The 26713-nt window shown below is 41.0% G+C and overlaps 1 protein-coding gene across 3 annotated transcripts in view; it reads left to right on the top strand.

Annotated features, from left to right (window-relative positions):
- LOC109923429 (inositol 1,4,5-triphosphate receptor associated 1-like) overlaps nucleotides 1–21008 on the top strand; it is a 79746-nt gene extending 58738 nt beyond the window's left edge. For 2 of the 3 annotated variants that reach the window (XM_048611971.1, XM_048611969.1), the window contains 4 exons: nucleotides 4519–4644; nucleotides 8176–8280; nucleotides 14016–14144; nucleotides 20665–21008. In XM_048611971.1, the coding sequence (XP_048467928.1) occupies nucleotides 4519–4644; nucleotides 8176–8280; nucleotides 14016–14144; nucleotides 20665–20797 (493 nt within the window). In that variant the 3' untranslated portion in view covers nucleotides 20798–21008. The remainder of the gene's footprint in view (nucleotides 1–4518; nucleotides 4645–8175; nucleotides 8281–14015; nucleotides 14145–20664) is intronic. The other variant, XM_048611970.1, reaches the window with a different exon arrangement.
- The last annotated feature ends 5705 nt before the right edge of the window (nucleotides 21009–26713 follow it).

Below are 26713 nucleotides of genomic sequence, written 5' to 3'. Positions count from 1 at the left end.
GTGTGAGTGTGAGTGTGTGTGTATGTGTGTGTGTGAGTGTGTGTGTGAGTGTGAGTGTGTGTGTGTGAGTGTGAGTGTGAGTGTGTGTGTGAGTGTGAGTGTGTGTGTGTGTGAGTGTGAGTGTGAGTTTGTGTGAGTGTGTGTGTGAGTGTGTGTGTGAGTGTGTGTGTGTGTGTGAGAGTGTGTGTGTGAGTGTGAGTGTGAGTGTGAGTGTGTGTGAGTGTGAGTGTGTGTGTGTGTGAGTGTGTGTGTGAGTGTGAGTGTGTGTGTGTGTGTGAGTCTGTGTGGTGCTGATGGTTAGGCAGTTTCAGGATTTTGACTCACTGATATTGACAGAATAGTCGGATATCTCCAGATTGGAATTATATATTCCCTGCAGTAAACTTTGGAAGGGCTGATGTTTCTATACACTCACTACCCTTGCATTTGTTAAGTCTCAGCGGGAAGTGGGCTGAAAATCAAGCCCCGCTTTTCCCCAATTATCACCAAGATTAAAGATTTTTAATAGTATATTACATTCCCCAATTTACGTGTTCTTTAGACCTAAGTTGACAGAAAGCATGGATCATGTAAATGGGTCGTTAACTACAGGTAAACAGCTCAATCTGGATAAATGTGAAGTGATAAGAGTCATAGAGTCATGTAGCATGGAATCAGGCCCTTTGGCCCAACTTGTCCATGCTGATCAGGTTTCCTAAACTGAACTAGCCCTATTTGCCTGCATTTGGCCCATATTCCTGTCAACTTTTCCTATCCATGTACCTGTCCAAATGTCTTTTCGATGTTATAATTGTACTCACCTCTATCATTTCCTCTAGCAGCTCATTCCACATACCTATCACACTCTGTGTGAAAAAAGTTGCACCTCAGTACCCTTCCAAATCTTTCTCTTCTCACCTTAAACATGTGCTCTCTAGTTTTGGACTGCCTGACTCTGGAGAAAAGACCTTGCCTATTCATCTTATCTATGCCCCCCATGATTGTATAAACCTCTATAAGGTCACCCCCTCATCCTCCTACGCTCCAGCGAAAAACATCCCAGCCTATTCAGCCTCTCCTTATATCTCAAACCTTCCCGTCTTGGCAACATCTTTGTAAATCCATTCTTGCACCCTTTCCTGTTTAATAACATCCTTCCTATACCAGGGCAACCTGAATTAAATGCAGTACTCCAAATGTGGCCTTACCACCGTCTTGTACAGCCATAAAATAACATCCCAACTCCTGTGCTGAATGCTCTGACCAATGAAGGCAAGCATACCAAATACCTTCTTCACCACCCTGTCAACCTGTGACACCACTTTCAAGGAACTATGTATCTGCACCTCTAGGTCTCTCTGTTTGACAACACACCCCAGGGCCCTACTATTAACACTCTAAATCTTGCCCTGGGTTGTCTTACCAAAATGTAACACTTAACATTTATTTAAATTAATCTCTATCTGCCATTCCTCGGCCCACTGGCCCAGTTGATCAAGATCCCATTGTACTCTTAGGTAACCTTCTTCAGTGCACACTGTCCAATTTTGATATACTTGGGCAGGCAAACAAATCAAGAGAAAACCAAGGGTCATAGGGACCTGCAATAGGTTAGGGTTAGGTGGGCATGTACGTTAGTCCCTTAAAATATCTGGATGGGTAAATTAAGTGATTAAGAAGATAAATAGGATACTTGTCTTTATTAGGTGAGACACAGAGTTTAAGAGCAGGGAGGTTGTAATGGAAAGGTATAAAACTCTAGGCACAGCTGAGTATTATGTGCCATTCTGGAAAACACTACAGAAGAGGTGTGATAGCACTGGAGAGGGTGCAGAGGAGATTTACCAGACCTGGGCTGGAGAGTTGCAGTTATAAAGAAAGATTCAGCAAACTGTGTTTGTTTTCCTTCGAGCAGAGGAGACTGAGAGGGAACGTGATTGAGATGTATACAATTATAAGAGACATAGATAAGGTAAAAGGGAAGAAACATTTCCCTTTGGTGGAGGGATCAATGACTGGAAACAAGGTAAGGAGCTGAAGATTAAGTGAAACATGAGGAAAAGGATTTTTGTGGGAATCTGGAAGTCATTACATGAAAGGTAGAGGCAAAAACCTTTGTAATATTTAAGAATTAAGAATGTGCTGTAGCAATGCCAAGGCATGCAAAGGCAAGGGCTGGAAAATGTGTTTAGAATAGTTAGGAGATTGTTTTTGTCTGGCCTGGGTACGATGGGCTGAAGGGCCTTTTTCTGTGCTGTAGATCTCCATGACTCTAAGACTCTAATTATGAGCCATTGACATATTAACTCTGACAGTTAAAACTCCAGCACCCTTATAAACTCCCCGCTTACACACAAATCCAGACAGATAGGAAAAACATTGGTGTTATCGTTGGAATGAAAGACTGGAAAGGTAGTTCAATGGTCTTTGCCCACAGGGTTTGCTGAGATAATCCAGTTAGCTTGTCAGGATATGCTGTCCACATCCATCCCTGCATACATTTATCTGTTTGCAGGAGGTGCCTGGTTAACATTTATAAATTCTCTGGCTTATTGGGTAAGAGCCACAGCTTCTAGCAACTGCTGAGGGAAAAATAAACTTTTTTTTCAGCTTAAGATAGTTCTTATAGAAAAGAAAAGAGCTCTGGGCCTCACAGATATCCAGTAGCTTCTTGTTCAGAGCAGAAGCTGTGTTCAGCTACTTGGAAACCAATCACATGTCTGTTGACAGGCAGAAAACGTCTGTCATCTATAACTGATCATTGGTTCACTGACCAATCAGCTATTTGTTGCTGGCTGAATCTCCATTTGTACACAGCCCTTGGCTGCAGCTTACCTGCACCTTCTCCTACTACTGCTTGATCTAGCAGCTGTGTAAACAGTGCTTATAATGAGTGTCAGGTCGATTTTAAAATGTGCAGCAATCCTTAACGACCCTTGTTTCTGAAAATAAACCTTTTCCCCATTTCAGTCCACAATCAAAAATACAGAAACAAAAATACAAAGATGTGGTCTTTAACACCCTCCTAGGTGTTGGAGGCATTGAGTTCCAGGGTCTTCTGAAGAGGATTTACTGACTGGATGATAAAACTATAGCTACAGTGGAGGTGAGGGAGATGGTTGAGTAATGGCATGGATGATTAAGTCCTGGCTGGACTGATTTTGTTCTGAACAGTGTCACAAAATCAGCTGGAGAAATTCTGGTACGTGTAAATTCATGTAATGGGTGTTTCAGTGGTAAATCTTTGGAATTCCTTACCCCAGAGGCTTGTGCAAGTTCGATCACTTAGCTGGTTCAAGTCAGGAATTGATAGGTTTCTGGATAATAAGGACATCAAAAGAGATGGAGGTAGTGCAGGCAAGTGACATTTCAGCCATGATCAGATTGAATGGCAGAACAGACCTGATGGGCTGAATGGTCTACTCCTGATCTAATGTACTTTTATATTAGCCTGGCTGACAGATCCGTGGGATAGCAGTATCTGTTCCTGACTCTACTTCACCACTGTCACTAGATATGAACTTACAACATTGTCAACACTCGCATTCCATTAACAATTTCTCAATTTGCTCCACTTGTTTATGCATGGACCTATAAGAATGGAAAATTGGAGATGGCAACAGTTCTTATGAGCTGGGGGATTTTTAAAATTATCTATCCATATGGGTAGCATCGTGACTAAGCAGTTAGTACTGTTGCCTCACAGCACGACGGACCCGGGTTCGATTCCAGCCTCAGTTGAATGTCTATGTGGAGTTTGCGCATTCCACTGTCTGTGTGGGTTTCCTCCAGGTGATCTGGTTTTCTCCCTTGGTCTAAAGATGTGTAGGTTAGGTGTGGCCACGTTAAGTTGCCCTGTAGCATCCAGAGATGTGCAGGCTAGGTGAGATAGCTGTAGAAAATGTGGAGATAGACTCTATCTGGGTGGGATGCTCTTTGGCAGGCCAGTGTGGACTTGATGGACCAAGTGGCTTTCTCCCGCATTCTATGATTCAGAGGATTGTGGGTGTCACTGACTAGGCCAGCATTTCAAATTCAACCTGCCAGAGGTGGGATTTGAATCCTGAACCCAGTGTATTAATCATCCAGTGATAATACCGCTAGGCCATTATCTGGTATAATTTTATATAGCTCAGATTGTGCCAAACATAATTGCAATTGATTTAAGGGTTCCAGGAGGTCCGGCTAGGTATAGTTTTTTACTGTCTGGTTAAACACATAATTATGTTTATTAGGAATGCCTTAATTTAAGTTTAAGAAGAAACAGCTGGTGGCTAGGAATTGTCTGAGTGCATGTATTTAGAGAGCACCTGCAATAATGTGGAATGAGAGGACTAAGACCCCTTGGTCAATAAACCTTCTGAGCAAAGTAAAAGATATTTCTGTTATGATTTTTAAACTCTCAGCTGGCTTGGAATCTATGGGAAGAGTCTTCTCAAAGTCCAGATAGTCAAAAGGAAAAGGGAATGGAGAAGTGGACTAGATAAGCTTGGAGGTTGGGTTTTGCATTGCTTATGGCCTATGATGTCTATCTTGCAGCAGACTACGACATCCTCATGAGGACTCAATTGGGAACTATGCACAGTGCCTAGCGTCAAATTCAAACCAACCTAGGCCACCTTCTCAACGCTGTGAGATTAAATCTGAGGAGATCTCATTTCATGGGTAAGGTGGTGATTAGTGAGCACTGGGGGGAGGGAGGTGGGTGTCTCGTTTTCTTTGGTGAAGAATTATAATGTTAATATCTTCCTTTTATGCCTTTAATTGTTTAAAGACTTTAACAGAGTAAGGGAGCCAATATGATAAGAATTCTGGTAAGATTATTGAATATTCCTGGTGCATAGCTGTCACTGAGTGCGATTCCTCCTTCGTTCTATGCTCCAGAGTGTATCTCCTTGGAGGAGGCTTCTTATCAATAGTGGTACTTTTTATTCCTGTAAGATTTGCTGTACTTGTGGGGAAATGTTTCGATGCCAATTCCCGAAAGGGCGGTGGAAGCATATTCAAAAGTAACACTCTGTACAGAATAAGATCAATACCTGAAGGAAGAAACATCGACAGGTCTATGGGAAAGATCGGAGGAATGTCATTCATTGGCTAGCTCCATGAAAGAGCTGGCAATGGCACGATGAGCCAAATGGTCTCCTTCTCTACTCTATCTTGTATGATTCCTTACCAGCAACAAGAATTTTATCATGTGGTGGTGACCATCATGCTGAGTAAACTCTGTACTTCATCAAAGTGCACATAATTCCAAGTGTGTTGTAATTAATCAACGTGGCATGAGAACATGGCAGTTCCTTGAACCAGTGGGGGATTACATTTCTTAAGATTATAGGAAATAAAAATATCGAGCTTGCTCTGCTGTTCAATGTGAGCATGGCCAGTCTGACTATCACCTGTTGGTCCCATATAATCCTTGATCCTGTGGAAGATCAATAACCTGTCTAATGCTGCCTTTAAGTATATCCAATTACCCAGTTTCCACTGCTCGCCACGGAAACGAATTTCAAAGAGTGGAGGAGAGGAGGCTGAGAGGGGACTAGATCGAGATGTATAAAGTTGAGGTGCTTTGATAGGAAGAAATTTTGCCCTTGATAGAGGGATTAATGACCAGGGATAACAGATTTAAGGTAAAGGACAGAATGTTTACAGGGGATGTGAGGAAGTTTTTTTCACCCGGAGGATGGTGGGAATCTGGGACTCAATCTGCCTGTGAGCATGGTAAGAGGCAGAAACCTTCATCACATTCAAGTATTGGATGCACATTGCAATGCCAGGCAAAGACATGGGCCAACTGCTGGAAAATGGAATTAGAATAGTTAGATGGTGGTCTTTGACCAGCATAGAGTCAATGGGCTAAAATAGCCTTTATCTGCACTGTGGATTGCTGATTCTATGACTCTAAAACTACACACAATGCTCTGAGTGCAGTCCAACTAAGCTCCTATACAATTAAGGCAAGGTTTCTTTATTCCTATACTTTACTGGTCTTGTGATAAAGGCTGACATTCCATTAGCCTTCCTAATAGCTTGCTGCATCTGCATATTAGCCTTCAGCAAATTATCAACAGGAATACCTAGATCTCTCTGTACACTTTCCAATGCTATACTACTTAAGAAATATTCTGTATGTTTGGGTCTCCAAATTTAGATAATCTTGCATTTATCCACACCATATTCCATCTTCCATGTTTGCGTCCATTCACTAAGCCTAACCAAATCCTCCTGAAGCTGCCTTACATCTTCCTAACATTGCACATTCTCACCTGGCTTTGTATCATCCATAAACTTGGTCCTTGCCTCCAAATCATTGATACATTCATGAACTTGGGGTCAAGTACTGATCCTCATGGTACACCGCTAGTCACATACTACCAACATGAGAATGACCGATTTATTCCTACTGTTTTCTGTCTGTTAGTGAATCATTAATCTATGCTAGTACATACTTTTTATTCACTGACAGGATGTGGATGTCACTGGTTGGGTCAGCATTTATTGTCCATCCCTAAGGTGATGGTGAGTTGCCTTTTTGGTGCAGTCTATTTGATGCAGGTAGACCCACAATGCTGTTGGGACAATGTCACTAGGATTTTGATCTAGTGACTGAGAAATGGCGATATATTTCCAAGTCACGATAGACAGTGGCTTGGAGGGAGAATTTGCATGTGGTGATGTTCCCATGTATTTGCTGCCCTTGTCCTTTCTAGATTGTAATGGTTGTAGGTTTGGAAGCTGCTTTAGGAGCATTGGTGAATTTCTTTAGTGCCTCCTGTTACCTTCCGTTTTTTTTCTCACGTGCCTTGACTATTTTTTTGAATCAGCCTCCTTTGAGGGACTTTATCAAAAACATTTAAAAAATCTAAATATGCTATGTCCATCCACTCCCCTTTTATTAATTTTGGTTTAACATCTTCAAAAAATCTCCCAAGTTTGTCAACACTATTTCCCATTCTCACAATTCATGCTGACTATACCCAACCAGGTCATTATCAACCAGATAATAATTTATTTCTATCGTCCATGGAGTGACATTTGTTACCTTCCTATCCACAGGAACCATTCCACAATCTATATATTTTTGGAAGATAATCACCAATGCATTGTTATATCTCTACAGCCACCTCCTTCCACATTCTGGGATTTAGATTGTCAGATCCTGTGGATGTATCAACTATCAATCCCTCAAATTTCTCCAGTACAACCTTCTTACTATCAGTATTTCCCTTCAACTCCTTATTCTCTACAGTCACTTGGATCTCTAATTGTGGAAAGTTCTTGTATCTTCCTCAATGAAAACAGACAAGTCTTTACTTAGCGTCTCTTCCATTTCCCTGTTCCCGACATAAATTGTCCTGACCCTGCCTATAATGGACTGACACACATCTTAGGGAAACACTTCCTTTCAACATGCCTACAGAAGTTTTACAGTCTGTTTTTACATTGCTAGATCTGTATTCATACTTAATAGTTTCTTACTTATGAGTTTCTTGACCCTCCTTTTGTCCTCCCAAACCACCCAAACCTCCCATTTTGGACACTCGATAGGCCCTTTCTTTTAATCGCATACAATCCTGAACTTGTATTGTTAACTATGGTTGATTGGATTCTTTTTTGAGTTTTGCACTTTGAAGGAATTTCCAGGTGCTATACGCCATGTAATAGTTTTATTTTAAAGACTATCCATTGCCTCTATACAATCATGTCCGTTAAAATGTGTTTTTCCAATCCATCTGAATGAATTTGTATCTCATGCCTTCATACTTTCCCTTATTCAAATTTAACACCCTTGCTTCAGAATGAACTACCTCACTTTCAAACATCATGTAAAATTCTATCATTTCTGGCCAATCATGCCTGACGGTTCTTTGGCAACAAGATTTGTTAATTAGCCCCTTTTCATTACATAATACTAGATCTTTAAAATAGTATGTCCTTTAGTTGGCTCTTCAATATATCGCTCTACAAAACCATCACGAAGACACTCCAGCAATTAATCCTCCATAGCTTTAATGCTCAAGTGGTTTACCCAATTTATTTACAGACTGAAGTCATCCATGATAACTCTGCTCATGCTTCATGATTGTCTCATCTCCTGATCAATACTACAATTAAAGTACAGAATGAATAATATATCTTCTAATGCTGTCAACGATAAATTCTGGCTTTTGTGTATTGTCTTTGATTTCGTAGATCAGAATGCAAGAGGAACTTGAAAGGAAAAGCAAACTGGAAATCGTCAAGATCAGGAGAAGCACCAATTTCCTTATCAAATACATGGAAATGCATCTGCCTGAGGTAGATCTGGACTAATTCTGAGCTCAGGGGTAGGAATAGCAGATACCTTAGATGGTGGGAGCAGGACATAGGTCAGCCCTGCCAGCCTTTTTGAGTTAAAGCCTGAGTGGAGAGATTAGGGACCTGAGATCCTCCCTGCAGCCTGTTGAGAACATTAGCCTAAAAGATGTTCTGTAACAAACAGCGAATACCAATCGAAATGTTATCTTATGATATGAGCCAGATGACTATTTGGCAAGAAATCCAATTGAGGGTTAAGTGGGGTAAAGATACTGCATCACATGTGGAGTATATTTGTTCCTAAGTTGCTGGTACCATGAAAATGTCAGGCCTGGATTGGATTTGTTTCTGCATCGTCCCAAAAACTGAGGGCTTCAGGGAAAATCTGACCCTGCCCTTTCCTAAGGATTAGAATTGTTTTAGCACATGTTCGCTCTCAGGAGTGGAAGACCCACGGACACTACAAGCAGTTGTAACGCACTAACTAAGATGAATTGGTTAAATAAAGGATTATGTTGAATCCATGACTTTCCTGGTCTCTGCTGTTGGGCACCGAGGTTTTTAAAAGGAGACAGAGAGATGAACAGAGGTTTTAGTGAAGGAATTTGAGAGAGGGTAAGGTCTAGGCACAAATTGCACAAAGAAAATCAGGGATGCTAAAGAGGCCTGAATTGAAACACTACAGAACTGTTGGAGGATTATAATACATGAGGAATGTAAAGAGACAGGTGGGTATGAAGGCATTGGGTACTTTTAAATTTTCGGGTTTTGTTGGACCAGGAGACAAAGAGTATAATGGCAATGGCAGCAATCCTCAAAATTATGGATGATTGGGACCTGTTGCAAATTAGCCGAAATATTTTTTGAGGAACTCAAGTTTTTCAAGGGTGGAATTTGAGAGGCTGACCAAGAAATCACTGGATTTGTTGAGTCCACAGATGACAAAAACATGGATAAGGGACTGAAGTAGGAGAGGAAATAAGCAAAGATATAAAGGAGAGATGGGTGTTCTTGGTGAGAGAGCCTTTTGGATGAGAAGCTTCATTCATGGTCGAGCAGTTCAGGTTGTGTATGGTCTGGTTCAGTCTCAGGCAGTGGTCAAGAAGATGGATAAAGCTGGTGGCTAGTGAACTGGGTTTGAGCTTGGGAGCAGAAACAAATGGCTTTGCTCTTTCCAATGTTTAGCATAGTGGAAAATATTACTTGTCCGAAACTGGAGTTTGGTCAGGCAACATGGCGAATCAGAGTGTAGAGCTGGATGCCACGTCAATGCAACTGTTGGATTTGATGTATTTTTGGACGATGTTTTCCAGAGACAGCATGTAAATCAGAATTGGGATATATCCTTGGGGAATTCCAGACGTGCTGACAGAATAATCCCCCTACATCATTGGTGGGAGCTCAGAAGGTGCTAAAAGAACTTTGGGTTATTGAAAACTTCTTTTTCAAAGTTAGAAAGATTAAATGATGCTATTTCACTCCAGTCTTCTAATGGTAAAATGATGCTGAAATTTGTTTCAGGTATTAAGAGAATCATAACAAATCAGATATCTCAAATGATGCAGCCAATGGCTACCCTTATTTGCACCAATGATCTAATTTTTAGTTTTAGCTCCTCCCTCTCTCCTAACTCTCCCTCACCTTTGATGGTTTGCATTGCACTTAACAGGCTCTGCATATAAATTAATCAATTGGAAAACACAAGCGATTTACCGATGGTGGTTAAAAGATGGAAAGATAAATTGGTGATTTGGTGATTGGAAAAGCCATTTGGTTGTGTAAAATAGCACTTCCAGATATATAACAAAAAGGGCAATTAGAATGGAGGGCTCTTTTGGCACAGTAGTCATGTCCCTACCTGAGTCAGGAGACCTGGTTTCAAAGTCTCACCTGCTCCAAATGTCATAACATCTCTGAACAGCTTGATTTAAAAGTAACCAAGATCTTTTTTTCAAACAATCAATAAATGCCCCAATGTATATCATAGCATGGCGGGTGTGGTGAGCTGCATTGGCGCAGTGGAAATATCACTGGACTAGTAATCCAGAACCCCAAGAAAAGGATTTGGGAAATAAAAACTGGAAGAACTGCGGATGCTGGAAATCAGAAACAAAAACTGGAGCTGCTGGAAAAGCTCAGCATGTCTGGCAGCATCTGAGAAGAGAAATCAGAGTTAATGTTTTGGGGTGCAGTGACCCTTCCTCAGAACTGTCAAAATGATTTGGAAATATGAGTTCAAATCACAATATACCAGATGGTGACATTTGAATTCAATAAAAATCTGAAATAAAAAAAGCTAGGCAGTGCTGAGCCGCAGTAGCCTAATGGATAATACATTGGCCTCCTAAACCCAGGATTGTAGGTTCAAGCCCATTCTGGGGTAACAAGGTGTAGAGCTGGATGAACACAGCAGGCCAAGCAGCATCAGAGGAGCAGAACAGCTGACGTTTCGGGCCTAGACCCTTCATCAGAAATTCTGGGGTAGTTGCTTTTAAGGGCCCTCTTGTGGTGCAGTGATAGGAGCTTAGAGGTTTATGGATGAAATTTGCTAATTTTTTGACCAGAAGACCTTGGTTCAAGACCCACCTGCTCCAGAAGTGTGTAATAACTTCCCTGAACAGGTTGAATAGGAAAATAGCTTAAATTTAAAGAAGAGCTGACAGACGCAGCCATATAACCACCACCAATTGTCATAAAAACCCATCTGGGTCATTAATTTCTTTTAGGGAAGGAAATATGCTGTTCTTACCTGGTGTGGTCGATGTTTGACTCCAGACCCACAGCAATGTGGCTGAGGGATGGGCAGTAAATGTTGGTCCAGCCAGCAATGTCCACATCAAGTGAATGGATATAAAAACAAATGTGCCTGGAATAACCTTTTATAGTGTTAATGGATAAAATGTTTATTTGTTGAATTTATGACTGGCAGTGCAAACAGATCAAGTCAATTCATTTAAAGAGAAAAGGAAAGTTTGAACTGTTTACTTTGAAGCTCAAGCATAAGAGGTGACTGAATTGAGGTTTAAGATAATTAGAGGGTATGATAGAATTAAATAAGACTGTACCTTCAGGCTGGTGAGTTGATAACCAAAGGTCTGCAATCTAAAAGCATTGGCAAAATATCTACAGGGAGATGACGGAAGATTTTCTGTTCACTCTGGAAGCTGTGCTTGTGAAGGTCAAATTGATTCGTGAGTCATTTTTTTAACGAGTGGACCACATACTTGAGGACGAGGAGCTTAGAGGTTTATGGATGAAATTTGCTGATTTTTTTGACCAAGTAGGATCGCTCTTTCAAAGAGCTAGCATAGACAGAATAGGTCAATAGCTACCTGCTGATCTGTAAGTTTCTAATTCTTTAGGCTCTATGAAATTGGAGTCTTTTCAGTGTGTTACATTTTGACAGGAGGCTGTTTAGTTATAGCTGCACTCAGCTGTGATGTTTGATTCTTAAGAAAATGGCAAATTTGAGACTGACTTATTTAACAGATGAGAATCCCAACCTAAGCTACCCATAAAAATTTTTAGTTGAAACAAACACACACCATCAATGACCTTAACACACCATTATCAATGATGTGTCCAACTGCACACATACAATGCATTAACACACAAGCACAAAGACAAAGAGGAGCAAATTACTGCAGATTCTGGAATCTGTACTGAAGACAGCAAAAGTTGGAGCTCACAGCGAATCTGGATGACTCTTCATCAGAGCTGAAGTGAATTGTGGAGGGGCAGCATTTATGCTATAGTGGGGGTGTGGGGTTTGGAGTGCGGGGGGAGAAAGAATGTTGATAGTTCAGATTAAGTGATCAGAATGTGAGAGTGGCAGAACAATGGTGTGTCTAATGCCAGACTGCAAACAGGTAGTCCAACTCCAGTAGGAGGAGGCGAGGGGGGACGTGACGACAGAGAATTTAACAAGTAAAGCTAAAAGAAAGGGAGGGAATGGATTCACAGTCTGAAGGTTTTGAACTGTATATTGAGCCCCGAAGGCTGTAAAGTGCCTAGTCCAAAGATGGTATATTGCAGAACCTATCTCTGTCTTAAATACAATCATGACTTGGCCTCCACAGCCTTCTGTGGCAATGAGTTCCACAGATCCATCACATTCTGGCTGAAGAAATTCCTCCTCATCTCACTTCTAAAACATTGTCACTTCACTCTGAGGCTGTGCTCTCAGGTTCTAGTCTCTCCTACTAGTCCATATATTTTGTCCATGTCCACTCTATCCAGGCGTCTTAGTATCGTATAAGTTTCAATGAGATTCCCTCCTCATCCTTCTAAATTCCATTGAGTATAGACCCAGAGTCCTCAAATGTTCCTCATATGACAAGCTCTTCATTCCCAGGATCATTCTCCTCCAGACCCCCTCCAAGGCCGGCTCATCCTTCCTTAGACACAGGACCCAAAACTGCTTGTAATATTCAAAATGTGGTCTGACCAGTGGCTTATACAGCCTCAGCAGTACATATCTGCTCTGGTTTCTAATCCTCTTGAAATGAATGCTATTTGTCATTGTCCATTTGTCTTCCTAATTGCCAACTGAACCTACATGTTAACCTTAAGAGAATCCTGAACTAGGGACCCAAATCCCCTCGTGCTTCAGAAATTTGAAGCCTTTCCTGATTTAGAAAATAGTCTATACCTCTACAAAAATCCTTTCTTCCTGGATTCGGCAAAGAAGTGTAAAAATGCTCAGGAAATTAGGACATCGTGCAAATTGTAATAATGTAACTCATTAGTACCATACTTTCCTCTATATTAAGCAGGTAAACAAATCCAGATCCACAAATCAAGGTGACCAAATTACCTTTCATTTTAAGGAATTATCTCTTATTTCGCTGTTGATCCCAAATCCCTTTAGAAAGGCCTTTTGTCTCACATTTCCAGGACATCCTGTGGGAGACTAATCCTGGGAGTGTTCAGGCTGAGTTTGAGTGACTAGAGAGTCTCTGCAAGTGAGTGAGTCACCCTGCAGAAATGATAATATTGTGATTTCACAAGATAACTTCAGATTTTTTTAAAGTTATTTTTAACCTTCACTACCCTGCTGTTATGAAATTAAGCACCCCTTTCACGTTGAAAACTTTCCCACCTTCCAGACACCAATACACCCTTGCCCCTGAATGGTTGCAGTGTCCCTTATTTTATTTCATAGCAGTTCACAGAATCCCCACAGTGTGGAAGCAGGCTATTTGGCCCATTGAGTTGACACCAACCCTGCAAAGGGCATCCCACCCATTCTCTGTAACCATGTATTTCCCATGGTTAATCCACACAGCCCGTACACTATGGGCAATTTTGTGTGTTTTGGCAATTTTTGGCCAATCTACCTAACCTGCACCTCCTTGGACTGTGGGGGCAAACCGAAGCACCCAGAGGAAACCCACACAGACAGTCATCCAAGGGAGGGATTGATCCGAGGTCCCTGGTGCTGTGAGGCAGCAGTGCTAAACGCTGAGCCACTGTGCCAACTCATTGGTCACCCTGCCACAGTGTCTCAGTCACTTTCGCTCACTGAAATTCTGGACCGCCTTGGTGTAGTTGGACTTCTTCCACTGAAGAGTGCAATTGGAGAGAAAGAAAGGAGCTTCAAAGTTACTTTCACAGATGACAGTCATTGCTGCCCCTGTATGTCACTCTTTAGGCATTTGGGTTTAAAACAATTGGTTCTGGTTGAGAGGGAATCAGTTGATTGATACTCTCCTCTTTCTAATTTCTACCCTCAGGCAAAACCAGGAACAAAAAGTAGGTGGCATATTGAAGAAGGAAACATTGAACAGAGAGACAGAGACAGAGACTGAGAGTGAAGATGAAGATGGATATACATCAGACACAATGAGTAATGCCTCATTGATGTGAGTAAAAACATCCTGGGACATCAGGAAGTGTAATTCTCAAAAGGTTCAATGAAAACTGAGAATTATTATAATCCAATTTGGGATCATTAATGTTTAGAGAAATACGAATAGTCAGATTTAATCAGTAATAGTATTACGCCACAAGATTCCGCATCTTTCAACAAGAAAATCTGCAAACTTTATTGTATTTAAAAGAAGTAAGCAAAACCAGTAATCTTCACCTGAAAGTTAAATTTATTTAATGCTTGGCATTTGGTTTTTTTCTTGCTTCTTCCAAGCAGGACACATCACTCTCCAAGTTATTTACGATGTAGGAACTATCCATAAATATGAAACAATTCTCTGGATACTGCTTTAATTCGCCATTCCAATTGTTCTCAGAGTTGAAACTTTATCTTCTCCTCTCTTTACTGTGGATGCCTCAATCCACTGTTCTGGATATTTTTACAATACTTCCAAGCTAATGTGCGGCTTGTTTTCTTTTATTGTTAAGACTCTGTGAGGACCACTGTTGATTTTTCCACCAGCTTCAAACTAGGTAATCTTTCAGCTTCCTTCATTTTCCTCATGAGATACAACCCTGGGAATAAGCCCTATGTGTACTCCACATGATGAAGTTATCTTCTATGTGTGTGCTGCAGGGCTAACTAATTGTCACTTACTTTAGTTGTCTTTTCTTGTTCAGCTGCACTAAACGCAAAATCCAAGCTGCAATTAAAAGTCTTTGCAAACACCCAGATAAACTAAAATCAGAAAATCTCGCTAAGCTTCAGCCATCTCTGTAACAGACCACATGATTGGCGATGTCCTCAAACAGACCTTCAGATTAATGATCCCTCATTTACAACTGAGAATTGATGTCTGTATTAACAACAATTGATGTCTGCATATTGCAGCCAGAGCAAATCATTTTTTGATTTAGTTGCAGAGAGTGGTCTCTAAATGAGTCCTAATGGTGGACTCGAGGGACTCCCGCCTTGAGCTGAAACCCAGTGAGGACTCGCCTGCTTTTATGTTTTTCTGTCCTTCTCTGCTTTAGAAGGATTGTGTACTGCTGAAACTTTTAACTTTATTTCTTTACTTTTCTAATTTTATACCTAAGATTTTGTACCTAGGCAACTTTTGTACCGATGATGATGCCAGAAATGGCGACTTTGTAAACTTTTCACTGTACTCACGTATCATTGTATTTGAGTACATGTAACAATAAAATGTAATTCTATGGCTCAGCTAATAAAGGCAAGTATCAGTGGCTTCCTAACCATCTGATCTACCTGTCCTGCTAGCTTCAGAAATCTCTAGAGGTCTCTCTGATTTTCAGTACTATTCAGGGTCCTACCATTCATAGTGTAATCTGCTGTCTAGTTAGCCCTCCCTTCATACTTCTCCATTTAAATTCCATTTGCCACTGATCTGCCCAGCTAACCAGTCCATTGATATCCTCCTACAGTTTATGGTTATCCTCTTCAATAGTTATCATCCTACCTACTTCTGTCAGCTGCAAACTTCTAGATCATATCCTCTTCACTTAAGCCCAAATTACCAACTTGCATCACTAACAGCAAGGCCCTACATTACCCCACCGGAAACAGTCTTCCAGTCACTGAAATATCCCCTTAGTATCACTCTACCCCTCTTGCATTTCAGCCGATTTTGGATCCACTGTGCCTTGGGTTCCATGGATTTTTACTTTCTTGACCAGTCTGTCATGAGGGATCTTATCAAAAGCTTTGCTAAAGTACATGTACACTGTAGCAAATGCATTAGCCCCATCAACACTCCTGTCTACCACCTCAAAAAATTCAATCAAATTTTTCGATCACAACCTTCCCTTAGCAAATCTGACTGACTATCCCTGATTAGTCCATGTCCTTCCATGTGCAATATACTCAGTCCCTCAGAATTCTTACTAGTAACTTTCTCACCATGTGAGATTAGATTGATTGGCCTGTAATTTCCTGGTCTAGTCCCTTTTTTTTCAAATAATGGGACAATATTAGAAATCTTCTGGCACCTGCCTACACTTCATATCACATTAAATCCCGTCTGCCCAGTTTTTTGCCCCACTCACTGAATTATCTACAACTCCTTGTAAATTAATTTTGTCATCATTAAAACATGATTACTGTCCTATTTTTGTATCATTGGTAAATTTGGATCGATTACCCCTGTTCCAAGTCATTAGCATAGATAGGAAATAATTGGGGGTCTGAAAACTGACTTGTGGCACTCTGAATTATCTTTCCAACCTGAATAAGACCCAATAGTCCTGACTCAGACTTCTATGTGTTAAACAATTCTCAATCTGTGCTAATATATAACCCCCAATGCAGTAAGCTCCTTTTATGTATCACCTTATCAAATGTCTTCTGGAAATCCAAATACATTACATCCAGCAGTTTCCCTTTATCAACCTGTTTGTTATATCCTCAAAGAACTCCAGCAAATTTGTCAAATGTGGTTTCCCTTTCACAAACTATGTGGATGCTGTTTGATTAAGCTAACTGGCCTGTTGTATCTTCCTTTGTGTCTTCCTCCCTTCTTGAGCCAAGATGTCACGTTAGCAGTTCACTAATCTACCAGAATCAATTGTGTTTTGGGATATTTTGACCAATGCCTCAATTATCTCTGCAGTCACTTCTTTAAAACCTTCATCAGGTCCCGATAACTCGTCTGCCGTTTTAGTCCCATTCATTTGTCAAATCTTCGTCCTTCATATTAGAGACTGTTACAATATATTTCCTCCCATTAACAGCTTCTTTATAGAGTCATAGAATCATACTACATGGAAACATTTGGTCCAACTCATCCATGCTAACCATGTTCCCAACCAAACTAGTCCCACCTGCCTGTGTTTGGCCCAAATCCCTCCAAACCTTTCCTATTCATGTACTTATCCAAATGTCTCTTTAATGTTATAACTGTATCTGCATCCATTACTTCCTTTAACAGTTCATTCCACATACAAACCAGTCTTTGTGTCAAAAAATATTGCCCCTCAGGTCCGTTTTTAAAAATCTTTCTCCTCTCACCTTAAAAATATGCCTCCTAGTTTTGAATTCCCCTGCCCTCGGCTCTGTTATCTTTGAGGTGTTTATAGTGTTTTCAACCATGAAGGCCAATGCAGAATATTGATTTAAATTACCTGTTGTTTCCCTGATCTACCTTATTCATTCACCAGTCATATCCTCCAATGTTTTATGATCTTGTTTTTCTGAACATTAACTTCCATAAGTTAATTTGAACCCAACATTTTAAGTGTGACAAACTCCAGGCCTTTTTGAGTTACATTCTCTCCAGAATTCATCAGCTTTCCAAGTGTAATGTCCAAAATTGAATCTTTAATTTCTAAAATAAAAGTGCTAAAACGCATGGATTAATATTCGCAACATGACAATGATGGAAATGCATTTCAAGTGAAAGAGAGCCCCAGTGAAATGTGCCATCTGATGATTCTGTCGCCTCCTTTGGGTGGTCTTTTTAAACATCTTCATTGTATTTAATTTTATTTTTGGGGTGGCTCAGCGGTTAGCATTGCTGCCTCACAGTGCCAGGGACCCAGGTTCAATTCCACCCTCGGGTAACTGCCTGGGTGGAGATTGCACATTCTCCCTGTGCCTGTGAGGGTTTCCTCCGGATGCTCCGGTTTCCTCCTACAGTCCAAACTCCCAGTGTCTGGATGCTTCCTTCCAGGATTCTAATGTCAGATCATATTTTGTGATTTTTGCAAAGACTGTACTCATAGCTTGGCTTTAATGGAACAGTAAAATCAAATGCTTAGAATGCTCATGTGCCTTCCATTTGATCGCCATCCCTGTGGAAACTACTGAGCTGTGCTAAGGCCGAGTGCCAGAAATCCTACGCAGTTTCACAGGGATTTCCAGTGCTCAGTCACAGCCACAACATGCATTTATGTAGCACCTTCAATATAATAAATGTTCAAAGGTACTTCGCAGAAGCATAACCATGCAACAATGGACTGATGGACTGAAATCGAGGTTGGAGGGCAGGTTTTAAGCAGGGTCTTAAAGGAGGATTTTTTAGGGACAGAATACAAGGCTTAGAGATGAAAGCACTGCTGCCAATGATAGGGCAAAGGCTGGGCAAGAGATTAGAATTAATCAGAGGAATGCATAGATCTGAGGGATGATGAGCTGGAGGAAATTAAAAAATATGGAGAATTGAGGCCATAGAGGGATTTGAACACAAAAAGCAAAGAATTTTTAATTGGATGCATTGTTGACTAGCTGGTGTATGTTAGCAAACTAACCAGTAATAACTGAGCAGGACTTGATTTGCATTAGGATGACAGAAATGGACAGTTTACACTTAATTTTTTTGCCAAGTCTATAAGATTGGAATGATGACATTTGGAAGCTTTATCCCACTCTCTGTAATGAATCCAAAAATGTTTTATTAATGTGGACATTAATTTTCAATTATTCCTCATGACTTGGAGTGTGTGTTGTGTTTGTTTTCTGGGCAGCAGGTTTCTTCCTGGTCATTCAGTAAGTGGTGCAGTTTTGTTCAATCATCGCAAACATCTTCACTTACTGAAGGAACATACAGAAATCTGAGATAACAAGGTGTAGAGCTGGATGAACACAGCAGGCCAAGCAGCATCAGAGGAGCAGGACGGCTGACGTTTCGGGCCTAGACCCTTCTCCAGAAATGATTCACTGTTCGAATATAGCAGCATCCCATAAATATGCCCTTGACAAAGGTACATTCAGCAAAACAGATTTTTCTCCCGGAGAAAGGAACACCAAAAGAAACAATCCAGCAGCAATGACACAACTCAAACTTTTAGCTGCAAACCCCATCTTTAACTTCAACTGAAAGCAAAATTAAAACCCTTGGTCTGTGTGAGCCAAACTCCACCCACTCATGCTCCTTCTGTCTAATTTAAAAAAGAACACACTTAGGGCACTCAAAGCTGTTTACCCACTGCTTCTGAAGCAGACGTTCTGTCACCAATGGCAACACCTGTATGCAAGAGAAACCACACAGAGCACATCCCTCTTAATGGAACAGTACTATCACACTCATTACAGCTTCAGCCCAAACATGAGCAAAAGAGCTACATATCAGAGATGAGGTGAGAGGGACTGATCTTGATATCAAGACATGATCTAACTGTGACAGTTAGGAGCCCCAGCAAAATTGAAATGGACAGGCTTAATGGGGGAAACTCTCCTCGAGCTGGAGTCAAACATAGCACTTTTGTTGTGGTCATTGAAACCAATGACCCCATCTTTAGGTGCCACATCAGTGATCTTCCCTCCATCATACAGCCAAAAATGGGGAGGACTCTCTAGAGACGTGAGTCAGGCACAGAAGACCAGACCATACCCAAAACTCAAAAAGTGAAGAAACCTCAGACTCTGACTTCACAGGAAGGTGAAAGTCCTGGAACACCTCTGTCACAACCGACACTGTGAAAACACCTACATCTGAAACACTGCAGTGGTTTAAGAAAGCACCTCACCCCATCATAGGGCAACAAATCCTGCCATTCGGAATCAATTCTGGAGATAACATTGGTCACATCTACATTAACTGTTAATCCATTTCCATTCTATGCAATGAGATCTATGCCGCAGTTTCAAAAAAAATGTCCAAATCCCTTTTTGAACACAGTAAATCGGCACCCGCCACAAATGCCATGATCATGGTACAAATGCTCACTTCTGTTTCTGGCAAATGAAGAACTTGCTTAATATCCAGTCCAATCCTGCTCTTGTGTAGTTTACATGCATCCTGTACTCTGGCCGAGCTGTAAGACTGGCAAAAGCTACCTGTGGCTAAGCAATTCAGCCACTGAATTATCTTACAGACATTTATCAGGTTGTCTCCCTATCTTCATTGCTGTAAAGTAAATAGGCCCAGCTCTTTACGCTTAACTGAGTAACTGAGGTAGTTTGAAGCAACACTTCCTGCTAACATTCTTAGAAGCCTCACTATAATTGATTATTCATTGTAAATTAGTGGTTTGGATTGAGGCATAGACCAGTATTAGAAGGATTCAATTCAGCTTAGTTTCAGTTCCTCTTCATATACATCTCTTTAGGCCGGAATACATATCAAGTGTGTATCTGTTTCTCTCATTGGTTGTAACTGCGCTCTACCTCTGAGCCAGCTTGTTGCGGGTGGATTTGAGCCCCATCTCCCACAATCCAGGACGATGTTCCCTTGCAGTGCTGAAGAAGTGCTGCACTATTTAAGATGTTGTCTTTCTGACAAGAGATTAATCACATGTTCAGTCAAATTTTGCGAAAGTTGTCAGAAGAACTGAGAAATTCCTCCCAGAGTCCTGTCCAATATTTATCTCTCAACACACACATGAATAAAACATTTATTTGGTCATCATGCCATTGCTTTGCTTTGTGTGCATATTTACAGACGTTTACATTACAACAGTGCATTGTTCAAGAGTACTTCATCGGCTATAGTGCACTCAGGTAAGTCCTGAGATCATGAGCCCTTTAGAAATGTAAGTCTTTCTTTCTTTCCTTAGGTTGGAGCAGCAATCTCCATTATCTGGGTTGTCCTGTTTCCTTGATAGCTACCAGAAGATACTTACCTCTGTTGTGTTGACTCTCATTGTCGCATGGCTACTGCAGCCAAAGTCCTTCTGGTTCTGGCCATGAGATATTGTGCGAACGGAACCTCAAAGCGAAGATGTCAACAAGTTCTGTCCCATTCTGACAGGAACGAGTATTCTGAGAAGTCGCTGGGGAAGGCCCACCTAAAAAAAAAATAAACCACCAAAAACATTTGATTGGAGATTCAGAAATTCACAGCATCTAAAGAATCTCTTGGTCCATCAAAGTCAGGCGTGCATTAAAATTCCAAATGAAACCAGGTTTTGTTTGCCTTTTGGCGAGAGGAAATTTTGAGATCTGCAAGTGGAGGTACAGTATTGCTAGAATTATGGAACACTTTCAAACCGAGGGCATTTAATGCTAGCATTAAACACAATCACATCTAATATGTCAGAATTAGAGCTAGCTCTACACTGACCCAGCAATGTACTTCAGCCCAATATCGCAAGGAGAATAGCTCTATTGTACTTGGTGTTACAGGCTTCCAAATCAGGCATACAGCGGTCTCTCTTAATTTTACTGCCAGTTTAGTTTCTGTTTTATTCACTCGTGGGATGTGGGCGTCGCTGGCTGTGCCAGCATTTATTGCCCGTCCCTAGTTGCCCCTTGAGAAGGTGGTGGTTAGCTGCCTTCTTGAACTGCTGCAGTCTTCCTCTGTGGGTTGACCGACAATGCCATTAGGGAGGGAGTTCCAGGATTTTGACCCAGCAACAGTGAAGGAATGGCGATACATTGCAAAGTCAAGAAGGTGAGTGGCTTGGAGGGGAACTTGAAGATGGTGACACTTCCATGTATCTGTAAATCTAAGCCCACTGAAATTAGAATTGCACCTCTCCAATTTATCAAACCTACCAGCACAGAAGGAGGCTGTTCAGCCTATCAATCCTGTGAAAGCCCCTTTGAAAAACTTCTTCCACATTTTCTGTTTCTTTTTCCATTATTCTGTAAATGTCACACCATCGAGTATCTGTTCAAATCCCTGAGAACGGAGATGGGAATTTTAAAATCAAGACGTTGCTTGACTGGGGACCCATGTACGTCCATGAACACTGTGACGATAGAGGAATGGGACCTGATGGAAGTAAAGACATAAGCAACAAAGTTTACACAATCCCAAGTTTATAGATATTAGAATGTGGGAGACCAGTCTGGAGTAACATAGGTATGAATGAGGCCGTCATAGATGATGAGGCAGAGAAGCAAGGTGATGTTACGGAAGTGGAAATAGACAGATTTGGTGATGGTTTGAAAATGAGATTTATTTTTTAAGGACAACCTTCCAGATCCTGATGATTATCTGAGTGGAACCAATTTGCCTCATTTCCCCTCTTGAATTTTAGTCAATGATATTGGATCTATGATGTTTAGTTCTTGACCCATGCGATATTTCTTCTCTATCTGTTTTATGAAAACCTCTGTCATCTTGAGAACCTGTATTAGGTAACCTCTTAACCTTCTCTGTTATAAGAAGAACAGTCCTTACATTTCATAACTAAAGGTCTTCATCCCAGGTAATATCCTGACGTACCTCACTTGCACCCTTTCTATGGCCTAACACTGTATCACCCAAAAAACAATACATCATTTGAGATAATGAGTTGCACATGTTGACAGTAATAAAACACTACAAAAATATCCATGATGGCAAGTAAGTAGCAAATTAATTTCGATACAGATAATTCTGAGGAGTTGTAGTTTGCCAGGAAAAGTAAAGGGGCCACATTCTGCTTGGAAAAGAGGAGTAAGAATAGGGTAAAGGGAAATAGGAATCTGGGTTACCCATTCACAAATTACCAAAGGTAATGATAATGGTTAACGAGACCTTCTAAAAAGAAAGTACAAGAGGGATAGAATTGCAAAACAAGGAATTTATGTTAACCTTGTATCAAATTTTGATTAAATCACAGTTAGAATACTGTGAATAATTTTGGACTCCATATTAATTAAATTCACAAGGAACAAGGAGTTATTTAGAATATAAAAGTAGCTGGAGCAGGGTATTTTGCAAGGAGGGATCTGATCCTGATCATTTGGAGTTAAAGGCTGTCAGGCAAAAACAAACATGAAGTCATGGTTGCCCTTTAGAGACGGTGCTGTGTAGGTGGAGATGATCAAATCCAGCTCTCCTTGGATGATTTACAAAGTTAGAGAGTAGAATGGGGCAGAAATCGACATAAGACAAATGCCATCTTTATAAATGGCGGAATGGTGGCTCAGTGGTTAACACTGCTGCCTCACAGTGCCAGGGACCCGGGTTCGATTCCACCATTAGGCAACTGTCTGTGTGGAGTTTGCACATTCACCCTGTGTCTGTGTGGGTTTCCTCTGGGTGTTCAGTTTCCTCTATAGTCCAAAGATATGAAGGTTAGGTGGATTGACCATGCCAAATTGTCCCGTAGTGTCCAGGGATGTGTGGATTAGCCATGGAAAATGTGGTACGGTGATAGATTGGGTCTGGGTGGGATGCTTTTCAGAGGGTCATGCAGACTGAATGGCCTCTTTCTGGACCATAGGATTGTATGATTCTTATAATGAAAGAGAGAATCAAGTTGAGCACAGAAGGGAATGAAGAGAGACAGAGACAACTGGAGAATAATTTGATGGCGGGCATAGGTCTTCTCTAATATTTTTTAAAGATGTTAAACTTGTAAATTTTGAGCCAAAGTCATTTGACTGTACTCATACAGGTGGCACAGAAAGCCAGCACACAAATACAACAAGCAACAAGAAAGGCAAATGCGTGTTGGGCTTTCTTGTGAGGGACTGGAACAAAAGAATAAAGAAGTCTTGCTACAATTATATTGGGCTTTGGTGAGACCACGCCTGGAATACTGTGTGCATTGTTCTGATCTTTATATTTAGGGATAGATATACATGCATTAGAGGCAGTATAGAGAAGACTGTCCCATTAAATACATAGGTGGTGTCTTGTATGTATTTTATGACAGGCCAAATGGACTTTTAAAATGTTATTACAATGCCAATGAAAGAAAAGCTGAGTTGTTCTGATTAGCATCAAAAGATCTTGATATTTTGCTGTTACTGAGACACAGTCTCAGAGACTTCAAGTGGAAATGTTAATCGAGACCTCAATTCGCTAAATATTCAGTTGCTTGGAGGCTGTAGTAATACTATTTACTAATGATCTTGATGGGGTCAGAAAGAGGTCGCTGTCTAGTTTGCGTGAAATCCAACTACAACAGAAATCCAGAATAACATACCGTTGGGATAAAATATTTGATGGATTCTCCCGTCACTTTGACAGATGAGCCTTCAACAATAAAAATCAGTTGCGGCCTAGGCTGATGTCACCTTGTGCAATGATAGACTAAAGCCTGAATTTGCATAATCAATTGTAAATACTGCACATGAAGTCAATGTTGGAGAGATGGATGGTGATTTGTCATCCTATCTATCCTATCATGTCATGCTATCTATCAGTTTTCTCCAGTGTTTAACCATCTGCAATGTTTGACCATGGGCGCCACCTGCTGACGCTCTCAACACAACACAACTAAAGATTTCTGGTCCACTTCGGTCCTGATATTTACTGGTCGAGAGTCATTCTCCATAGATCCTGTGGCACTTAATGATAGAATTTCATTTTAGCTCATTTTCTTAGTTTTCCACCAATGGGAGGTGATGGCATAATGGTATTGGTACTAGACTAGCAACCCAGAGACCCAGGTAATGTTCTGGGCACCTGAGTTTGAATCCTACCATGGTAGATGATACATCAAATGTTTGAAAGCTTTAAAAAAGGAATGCAAACAGACAGACCAGCTGACATTGACCAAGAAACTTGAAATGACAATGATAAACAAAGATATACCAACCTGCAAAGTCCTCCTTACTAATATCTGGGAACAAATTCTAAAATTAGGAGAAATGCCTCATAGACTAGTCAAGAGACAGCAGCTCCAACCACTCAAGAAATTTAAGACATATTCAAGTCCACTTGATTGGCACAACATCCACAAACATCCATTCTTCCTACCACCCATGCTCAGGAGCAGCCGTGTATACTAGCTACAAGATGCACAGCAGAAATTCACCGAAACTCCTCAGACAAAATCTTCCAAACCCATGGACCACTTCCATCCGTAAGGACGAGAGCAGCAGATACATGGGAACACCACCAATCTGCAAATTCCCCTCAAAGCCACTCACCATCTTGACTTGGAAATATACCATTGTTCCCTCACTGTCACTGGCTCAAAATCATGGAGCTCCCTCCCTAATAGCATTGTGGTCAACCTACAGCAGGTGGACTGCAGCGGTTCAAGATGGCAGCTCACCGCCACCTTCTCAAGGGCAACTAGGGATGGGCAATGAATGCTGGCCCAGCCAATGATGCCCACATCCTATCTGCAAATAAGAAAAATTCTACTGCAGGGCAGAGTGGAAAGTTACCAGTGACCATAACAGTGCGCTGAGGGAAGAGTAGGATATGCCAGCAGTCATAACTCCCCCCATTGTCCAATGGTCACAGTGCAAATGCACATAAAACAGTCAATCAATGAGGCAAAGAGAAATGGTGAGCTGTCAGGATATCAGGGCAGGTTCTCAACACCCCACTAGCCTGATTCTGGGTGTCAGGAGGGTGAGTTCATCCAGGTTTGAGCATCATGTCCACGTTCTATGATTTTTAACTGAGGCAGGTTTCGCTGTTCCTCTGCCCATCTTGTGACACAGAAGAATGATTCATGATTGTCGTCAAGATTTCTGTTCTCGTAACCAAAGCTGACATGGGGAATTCAAATCTTGACACATTCCAGCCTCGTCCCCTGCCTGAACATGTCTTCTGCGCCATCCTTGTCTATTCGGAAAGTGAGGGCCCTCTCTGTCTCTGAAAGGATAAGTTAGTGATAAGACGAACAATGTAAAGCATCTGTAATCATTCAAAACAGATAGCATACATTATTACTGTGTATAAACGGGAGGGACATTCCAATCTACCAAGGTTACCCCTGAGCTCCTGAAATTAAAAACTAATTTTCTTGATACTACTACAAGCAACAATGGAAGAAAATAGTTGCTGTTGTTAATTTTCTTTGAATACTTTTTTCATTATTGGGAAAAATATTGGACATGAAGAAGAAATGTTGTTGGAAAGAAATGCAGGAAGCATTTCTAATGCTATTGGTAGTGTCGCTGGATTAGTAATCCAGACACCGAGGTTAATGTTCTGGGGATATGGGTACAAACGCCACTAGACTGATGGTGAAGTTTGAAGTTAATAATAAGCTGCTCTGATGGTAACCATATAACCATTGTCCCATTGATAGTAAAAAAAAAAGTCACGAATGCTCTCATAGAGTCAGAGAGTCATAGAGCACGGAAACAGACCCTTCAGTCTGACCAGTCCATGCTGAAAATAATCCCAAACTAAAGTAGGCCCATCTACCTGCGCGTGGCCCATATCCCTCCAAATCTTTCCTATTTATGTACTTACCTAAGTGTATTTGAAACGTTGCAACTGTGCCCACATCCACCACTTCCTCAGGAAGTTCATTCCACATGTGAACCACTCTCTGTGTCAAAAAAAAACCCTCATGTCTTTTTTTAAATCTCTCTCCTCTCATCTTAAAAATATGCCTAATAGTCTTGAAATCGCCCATCCTAGAGAAAAGACACTTACCATTAATCCTATCTATAACTCTTATGATTTTATAAACCTCTATAAGGTCATCCCTCAAACTCCTATGCACCAGTGGAAAAAGTCCCAGCCTATCCGGCCTCTCCTTAAAACTCAAACTTTCCGTACATGGCAATATTGTGGTAAATGTCTTCTGAACCTTCTTTAGCTTAATAATATCTTTCCTATAACACAGTACCCCAGAAGAGGTGTCACCAATGTCCTGTACAACCTCAACATGACATCACAATTCCTATAAGAAGCTTTGAATCAGAGATAGTAGGAACTGCAGATGCTGGAGAATCCGAGACAACAAGGTGCAG

This window comes from Rhincodon typus, chromosome 25, assembly GCF_021869965.1.
Source record: "Rhincodon typus isolate 14 chromosome 25, sRhiTyp1.1, whole genome shotgun sequence".
Classification (NCBI taxonomy): domain Eukaryota; kingdom Metazoa; phylum Chordata; class Chondrichthyes; order Orectolobiformes; family Rhincodontidae; genus Rhincodon; species Rhincodon typus.
The sequence above is the reverse complement of the archived record's forward strand: the minus strand, read 5'-3'. Positions and strand labels throughout refer to the sequence as shown.